Genomic DNA, 7,584 nt, shown 5'->3' with positions numbered 1-7,584 from the left:
CAGCCATGCTGTGCCGTTACTGCCTGGACCTCAGCCCCTTTTCTTTAGATCTTGCTCTTACAGGGGCCTGGACACAAAAACCCAACCTTTCTCACCTGTCCCACGTGCAAAACCAGCAGCAGCCCTGGGGCAATGTGCCAGTCCCTCCTGGACCCACAGGCCCCACTGAGCAACCCGGGGCACCTCAAAGCTGCCAGGTGCTGGCAGGGTCTGTCTGTCCGTCCTCAAGAGGTGCTAAATGGGGACCCCCCTCAACTGCAGCAGCTTTACACCAAGGAGCTCCACCCCATCCTGGGGTGGGCACAAACCAGCATCAAGCAGCACCGGGGTGCCCCAGCACTTTCCTTCCTGCAGCTCTTGGCGGGTGCAGCACCCTCAGCACCTCGGGGAGCAGCCACAGTGCTGCCCATTCCTGCACTCCCTGCCCCGGGGACAGAGCCTGCCCTGCAGGATCTTCACTCTCTCTGTGTTTTCCTTTTGAACGGCGTGTTGGGCCCTAGGTGTCCAGCCACATACAGGTTCTAGCTCGGAAGAAGGTGCGGGAGTACCAGGTTGGCATCAAGGTACGTTGGCGCCCTTGCCCAGGTGTCCGCGGCGGTGTCTCTGTGAGCATGGGCAGCCCCTCTCCTTCCTCCTCCTTTCCTCTGGTTGACGGCTCTGCTGTTCCCCCTCTCCTTCTGCTCTCTCTCTGCAGGTCTCTAGCCACTTGCAGGTTCTTGCCCGACGGAAATCTCGTGAGATTCAGTCCAAGCTGAAGGTACGCCCTGCCTCGCCTGGCCCCTGACTAACGCACTGGGCTCTGCTGTGTGCTGCTTGCTTTCCTGTTTTACCTGTCCTTTTTTTGGTGTTTTTTTTTCTTCCCCCTCACTTGGCTCCTTGGGGCAGATGGTTTTTTGCAGGCATCGTTGTGGGATGCCCAGAGAGAAGTGCAAGGAGGGGCAGCAGAGCCCTGCTGGTTCCTGCAGGAGGGTGAATGTGGTGCCAGATCCCCTCTTTGCATCCAGGCGAGGACTCTGCCATGGGTTTAAACCCTCCTCTGGTGATGTGGGAGGGCTGTCCCCTCTTTTGGGCCATCAGGGGTTCTCCCACAAGGAGAAGGGCACCCAGGGCAGGCAGTGAGGCAAAGTGAGGTTCAAGCGAGGTGTGCCAAGGCCCCCTCCCCTCCACAGCTGATCTGACCCAGCTCAGAGCAGGTGCTGGTGTGATGTGGGCAGAAGCAGGGGGGCCCCAGGGGTCCCTGCAGGCTGCCCCAGTGGCTTGTGATGCTCCAGGGTGTGAGCACTGCCAGGGGCACCACAGGGCTGTGAGTGGCAGCAGGTCCAGCTGGGGCCATGCTGCTGGGGACAGTCCCAGCAGAGCCCATGGCCTTGGGTGCTTGGGAGCATCCCCCACCACAGGGAGATGGTTGGGTTTGGGACAGTTATGCTGGGACTGTCCCCATGCCACAAGTCCCCACAAGAGAGGGATGCAGGTCTGCAGAGGTCATTCCTCCTGTAGAGGTCATTCCTCCAGGACTTATGCTGGAAGGAGAGGGATCAGGGTCTGACCACTGGTTTTGTGTTCAGATCAGTGCCAAGCAGTACTTCATTTCTGGATTAAACACTTAACTGGGTCCCCCCTCCATGGGGGAAGGATGCAATGCTTTGGGGGGACCTGGGAAAGCCACGGGGGAGAGCACCCACAGCACTGATCCCTCTGTGCAGTCGTCTCCTGGGCAGTCTGGTGTCTCCTCTTGGACACCCTGGCACTGATGGGAGTAGGTTTTTACCAAAATCAGCCCTGAAGCCCTGTGGGTGCATGGACACCCACCCTTCCTGTGGATGGCCCCCCAGCCATGCTGTGCCTTTACTGCCTGGACCTCAGCCCCTTTTCTTTAGATCTTGCTCTTACAGGGGCCTGGACACAAAAACCCAACCTTTCTCACCTGTCCCACGTGCAAAACCAGCAGCAGCCCTGGGGCAATGTGCCAGTCCCTCCTGGACCCACAGGCCCCACTGAGCAACCCGGGGCACCTCAAAGCTGCCAGGTGCTGGCAGGGTCTGTCTGTCCGTCCTCAAGAGGTGCTAAATGGGGACCCCCCTCAACTGCAGCAGCTTTACACCAAGGAGCTCCACCCCATCCTGGGGTGGGCACAAACCAGCATCAAGCAGCACCGGGGTGCCCCAGCACTTTCCTTCCTGCAGCTCTTGGCGGGTGCAGCACCCTCAGCACCTCGGGGAGCAGCCACAGCGCTGCCCATTCCTGCACTCCCTGCCCCGGGGACAGAGCCTGCCCTGCAGGATCTTCACTCTCTCTGTGTTTTCCTTTTGAACGGCGTGTTGGGCCCTAGGTGTCCAGCCACATACAGGTTCTAGCTCGGAAGAAGGTGCGGGAGTACCAGGTTGGCATCAAGGTACGTTGGCGCCCTTGCCCAGGTGTCCGCGGCGGTGTCTCTGTGAGCATGGGCAGCCCCTCTCCTTCCTCCTCCTTTCCTCTGGTTGACGGCTCTGCTGTTCCCCCTCTCCTTCTGCTCTCTCTCTGCAGGTCTCTAGCCACTTGCAGGTTCTTGCCCGACGGAAATCTCGTGAGATTCAGTCCAAGCTGAAGGTACGCCCTGCCTCGCCTGGCCCCTGACTAACGCACTGGGCTCTGCTGTGTGCTGCTTGCTTTCCTGTTTTACCTGTCCTTTTTTTGGTGTTTTTTTTTCTTCCCCCTCACTTGGCTCCTTGGGGCAGATGGTTTTTTGCAGGCATCGTTGTGGGATGCCCAGAGAGAAGTGCAAGGAGGGGCAGCAGAGCCCTGCTGGTTCCTGCAGGAGGGTGAATGTGGTGCCAGATCCCCTCTTTGCATCCAGGCAAGGACTCTGCCATGGGTTTAAACCCTCCTCTGGTGATGTGGGAGGGCTGTCCCCTCTTTTGGGCCATCAGGGGTTCTCCCACAAGGAGAAGGGCACCCAGGGCAGGCAGTGAGGCAAAGTGAGGTTCAAGCAGTGTGCCAAGGCCCCCTCCCCTCCACAGCTGTGGCTTGGGATGCTCCAGGGTGTGAGCACTGCCAGGGGCACCACAGGGCTGTGAGTGGCAGCAGGTGCAGCTGTGGCCATGCTGCTGGGGACAGTGCCAGAAGCCAAGGGAGCCAAGGGAGCCAAGTGAGAAAAAAATGGATCATTCTCTCTCTCTCTTTTCTGGTTGGCTTTTCTTTTCTTCCTTCCTTCTTTCCTTCCTCCTAACTGGAGCCCAACTAACCTTTCCATAACTGTTCCCACCAAACTTTGTGGTGGCAGTGGGGAGGGTGAGGATGGGGGGGCATGGCCAGCACTGAGGGCATCACCAAAGGACCAAGCCCTGCTTGGGTTGGACACACATGATGTGAAGTGTGGGACAGAGAGGTCCTCAGTGCACAGCCACCCACTGGGGGCAGCCAGCTCCTGCCATGTGCCTCAGTTATCTCTGCACTGTCCCACCAGGGAGCAGCTCCTTGGGTAGCCCCGGGGTGATTTGCTGCCTTGCTGTGTGAGTGGGAGCCCAGGAAATCTTTCAGCCTGATGACCTTGAGGTCCCAAAGGCATCACCAGCCACCCCTGTCCTGGGTGCTGTGTCCATCTCCAGCGCTGAGGCTGGCAGTGCAGCCCACTGTCAGAGCTGGAGCATTTTCATCCTCAAAGCTTTGATAAACTCCAGCTCGTGCTGCCTGGGAGCCCACCAAGATGTGCCCCCAGCAGGAACCCCAGTGCCCCATGAGAGGGAGGCCAGGAGGGCTCCCACAGCCAGACCAGGGTTTGGTCTGCTAGGAGAAACCAGGGAGAGCATCTGAAACTTATTTTGGGATGCTCCTTTGGGCTTGTACACCTTAAACCCAGTCTCCAGCCCCAAGAGGAGCAGTCGGGGCAGTAGGAGGGGCAGCAGGGTCAACAGCAGCAGAAACCTTTACAAAAATAAAATACAATAAAAAATTAAAATACAATAAAATACAATACAATAAAATACAATAAAATACAATAAAATATAAAATAAAATAAAATAAAACAAAATAAAATATAAATCTTTCCTTGCCACATGGCACAGTGCAGAGCAAGGGGGAGTTGGAGGCAGGAGTGACCCCAGGGGTCCATGGCTGTGCTCTCCATCCCCAGCCATGCTGCCTGAAGGATTCTGCCATGGAGCAGCCAGGGCAGAGATCCCCCTGAATACTTGGGGGATACAGAACATCCCTTCTCAAGATCAGTGCAGGCAGCCCCCTGGCCTCAGCCAGCACTGTGGGGTGACCCCTGTCCTGTGGGATGAAGACACTTCAATGAGCAGGATCTGTATTTTTGAGCTGCACTCAGAGCAGGATCTGTATTTTTGAGCTGCAGTCAGGTGTGTGTTCGTGCTCCCGGCATGTGGCTGCACGCCCGCCCTCCTGCCCTGCCCCAGGTGAAAATAAATGAAGCATTGATCCCTGGGGAAGGTTCAGAGGGAAAGCAGAGGGTGTGCTCTGGGACCAGCATGAACGTGTCCCAGCAATGCAGGTGGAGGAGCAGCCCTGCTCCGGGCAAGACCTGGGAGCCCTGGAGCTCCTGCCCAGCAGTGCTGTGGCTTTTGGAGCAAAAGGAAAAACAATTGGTCTCCTCTGTCAGTGCACACACGGCACAGGGGGTGAGCTCAGGGTTTTCCTTGCAGTGCCTGTGGAGGAGTTGGTGCCCACATCCCAGGGCATCCCAGCAGCTTTTCCTCACCGTGCCCCAGCCACAAGCACTGGGGGCTTCTGAGGAGGCTGTGCAGGATATTAAAAAGCCAAGAAAGGCACAGGCCTGGCTCACCACAGTGACCTCTTCAAAGAGTGGGTGGGGGACTTTGGCATCCCATTCCTGGTGGGATTGAGCCTGGGCATCAGTGGCCACCATGGGCATCCCCTGGTGACCAACCAGGTCAAGAACTTCACTGCCCAGGTCGGGCTGTGGTGATGAGCCAAGGTTGGGGTGGTGATGACCCAGTGTGCTGGTTTCAGCTGTAGAGTTAATTCTCTCTAGAGTTAATTCAGGTAGAGTTAATTCTCTTCACAGCCACCCCATGCCTGTGCAGTGGAGAAAATTAACTCTGCCCCAGCTGACACCAGCACCGACTTAGGGGAGGTGTACAGAGCACCCAAAGGTTCCCATGACACTCTAACCTTTATTTTTTCCTTTCTTTTGCGGACAGGCCATGAACTTGGTAAGTTGAGCTTGAGTCTGCAATTCCTTTTGTTCCCCCTTGCATTATGCCCTCTCCAGTGGAGGGGCTAAAATCCCTTTGCATCCCCAGGGGGGGAGGGCATTTTCCAGACCCATCAGCTCTTGCCCAGAGGATATTGGCAAGATCCAGATGTTGATTAATGTTTGAGAGGGGGTGTGGGGATCCCTCTGCACGGTCCCAGGCCGGGCTGTGGGATTGGCTGCTGGCTTTACAAAACCTGTCAGGCACGCTGGGATGAGGGAGCTCAGCCTGCCCCTGTAACCCCACTCCCCTGCTGTCCCCCCTTTTCCCCTCAGGACCAGGTGTCGAAGGATAAGGCTCTGCAGAGCATGGCTTCCATGTCCTCAGCACAGATCGTGTCAGCCAGCGTCCTGCAGAACAAGCTCAGCCCCCCCCCTCCTCTTCCTCAGGCCGTCTTCTCTGCTGCCCCCAGGGTGAGGACAGCCCCACAACCCCCCCATGGGGACACCCCGGGGTGGGGGGACACCATGGGCCGGGCAGGGGGGTGCTCAACAGCCGTTCTCAGCCCTGGTGGCAAGGCAGGGCTCCCTGCTGTTTGCAGCAGGTGAGGAGGGAAATGTTGGGAGTGGGGAGGGTCAGAAGCCACTGACTCTTCCCTGTGCTGTTTTCCCAGTTTTGGAGTGGGCCTATCCCAGGACAGCCTGGACCCTCTCAGGAGTAAGTACAGACCCCTCTCTACACCTGGCACCAGCAGGACCCCACCTTGGCAAGGGGCTGGGGCATCCTGGGCTCGGTAACCTGAGGATGCTTTTTCCTTTCCAGCATTAAACCGTTTGCACAACCAGCTTACCCCATCCAGCCACCCATGCCTCCATCACTAGCCAGTAAGTCACGTCCTCACCCCCTTGGGGGGAACCCAGGGTCCCTGCCAGGTCATATTTGTCCTCTCTCCCCTCCCATGCACGGTGCCACCCACCTGTGTCTCCATCTCTACTGAGGGGAAAGCCTGGCTTGAAATCCAGCAAAAAGCTCCTCAGTGAGCAGGACCCTGCAGTCCCTTCCCACCCAGTACGCCCCATGTTTTATCCACCCTGTGCTGGGTCTAAGGGGGATATGGGAGGTGGGGATGCAGCAGCATTGCAGGAGGGGCTCAGATGGATCTGGGAGATGTGGGGTACAGCAGCATTGCAGGGGGGGCTCACCCCGGTTCCTGGCTGTCCCTCCACCCCGTGTCACTCCCCCTGGCTCAGGTTACGAGCCCCTGGCTCCGCTCCCGCCAGCTGCCTCGGCCGTGCGGGTCTGGCAGGACCGCACCATCGCCTCCTCCAAGCTGCGGCTCCTCGAGTACTCCGCCTTCATGGAGGTGCCCCGGGATGCTGAAACGGTAACGGTCCCCCCCGTGTGCCACCGCCCTCCTGGGATGGCACCCATCCATCCCCGTGCAATTACTTCTCAGAAGAAAAACTTACTATAATGAAGAAAGTTTAATGATTTGGAGATAGATGCCTTTTAGGTTTTTTTTTTTTGTTTTGAAAGCTTGTAACTGACATAACTGTTGCCCCTGCAAAAATGAAAACATGGGGGTACAAGAGGATTGCCTGTCCTTCATGTCTCAATTTTATGTCCTCCGTGCATCTCAATTTTATGCATGGAGGCAACCAAGAAACAAAGTTTAGAAGGATCTTGCCTATAAACAGAAGAGAGATGCAGAATTCAATTGTCTTGCCTTCAAAGTACAAAAGATGTAATTTCTAGTGGAAACTGTGACTTATATAAATTGATTTGCAATGAATGCAAGGAGACTGTGTTTCCCCAAAACTGCTAATGGCTATTCCCACCCAAGTCACAGCACTGGTTACTCACATTACAGTAACACCTACAGACTGTAGAAAACTGCACATTTTTCACTGTAGAAAGGGGGACTAACAGACAGAAGTTCTATCCCAAAGACCTTATAACGGATAATAAAACTAATTCTCCTGCCTGACCTGTGCTGCTGCTGTCCCCACCCCGCTCCCTACAGTACAGCAAACACCTCTTCGTGCACATCGGCCAGACGAACCCCTCGTACAGCGACCCCCTGCTGGAGGCCGTGGACATCCGCCAGATCTACGACAAGTTCCCCGAGAAGAAAGGCGGCCTCAAGGAGCTCTATGAGCGTGGGCCCCAGAACTCTTTCTTTCTCGTCAAGTTTTGGGTATGCTGCTGGCAGGGTGAGGGTGGGGAGGGTCCTGCTCGAGCTGCAGGCTCGTTGTGGCAGAGCTGTGTCGCAGACATCTTTTATGAAAAATCCTTTCCTTAGGATTTTTCCTCCTGAGAAGCTGAGAGGCCTCAGGAACAAAATGTAAACAATGATTATCTGCTGCTGTGGAATGCAACAGGTGGATCTGTGATTGGTCTCATGTGGTTGTTTCTAATTAATGGCCAATCACAG

General features: G+C 56.4%; 1 protein-coding gene across 2 annotated transcripts in view; it reads left to right on the top strand.

Moving 5' to 3' along the window:
* Window positions 1-750: 750 nt before the first annotated feature.
* Window positions 751-7,584, top strand: part of TEAD3 (TEA domain transcription factor 3) — an 8,532-nt gene continuing 1,698 nt past the window's right edge. The window contains exons 1-7 of one of the 2 annotated variants that reach the window (XM_031063951.1): window positions 751-757; window positions 5,157-5,168; window positions 5,486-5,623; window positions 5,824-5,867; window positions 5,973-6,034; window positions 6,401-6,534; window positions 7,174-7,347. In XM_031063951.1, the coding sequence (XP_030919811.1) occupies window positions 5,160-5,168; window positions 5,486-5,623; window positions 5,824-5,867; window positions 5,973-6,034; window positions 6,401-6,534; window positions 7,174-7,347 (561 nt within the window). In that variant the 5' untranslated portion in view covers window positions 751-757; window positions 5,157-5,159. Of the gene's footprint in view, window positions 758-2,266; window positions 2,393-5,156; window positions 5,169-5,485; window positions 5,624-5,823; window positions 5,868-5,972; window positions 6,035-6,400; window positions 6,535-7,173; window positions 7,348-7,584 lie in introns of those variants that run through there. The other variant, XM_031063950.1, reaches the window with a different exon arrangement.

Source organism: Geospiza fortis, unplaced genomic scaffold, assembly GCF_000277835.1.
Source record: "Geospiza fortis unplaced genomic scaffold, GeoFor_1.0 scaffold422, whole genome shotgun sequence".
Lineage (NCBI taxonomy): Eukaryota > Metazoa > Chordata > Aves > Passeriformes > Thraupidae > Geospiza > Geospiza fortis.
This window is presented reverse-complemented; position numbering and strand designations above follow the sequence as displayed.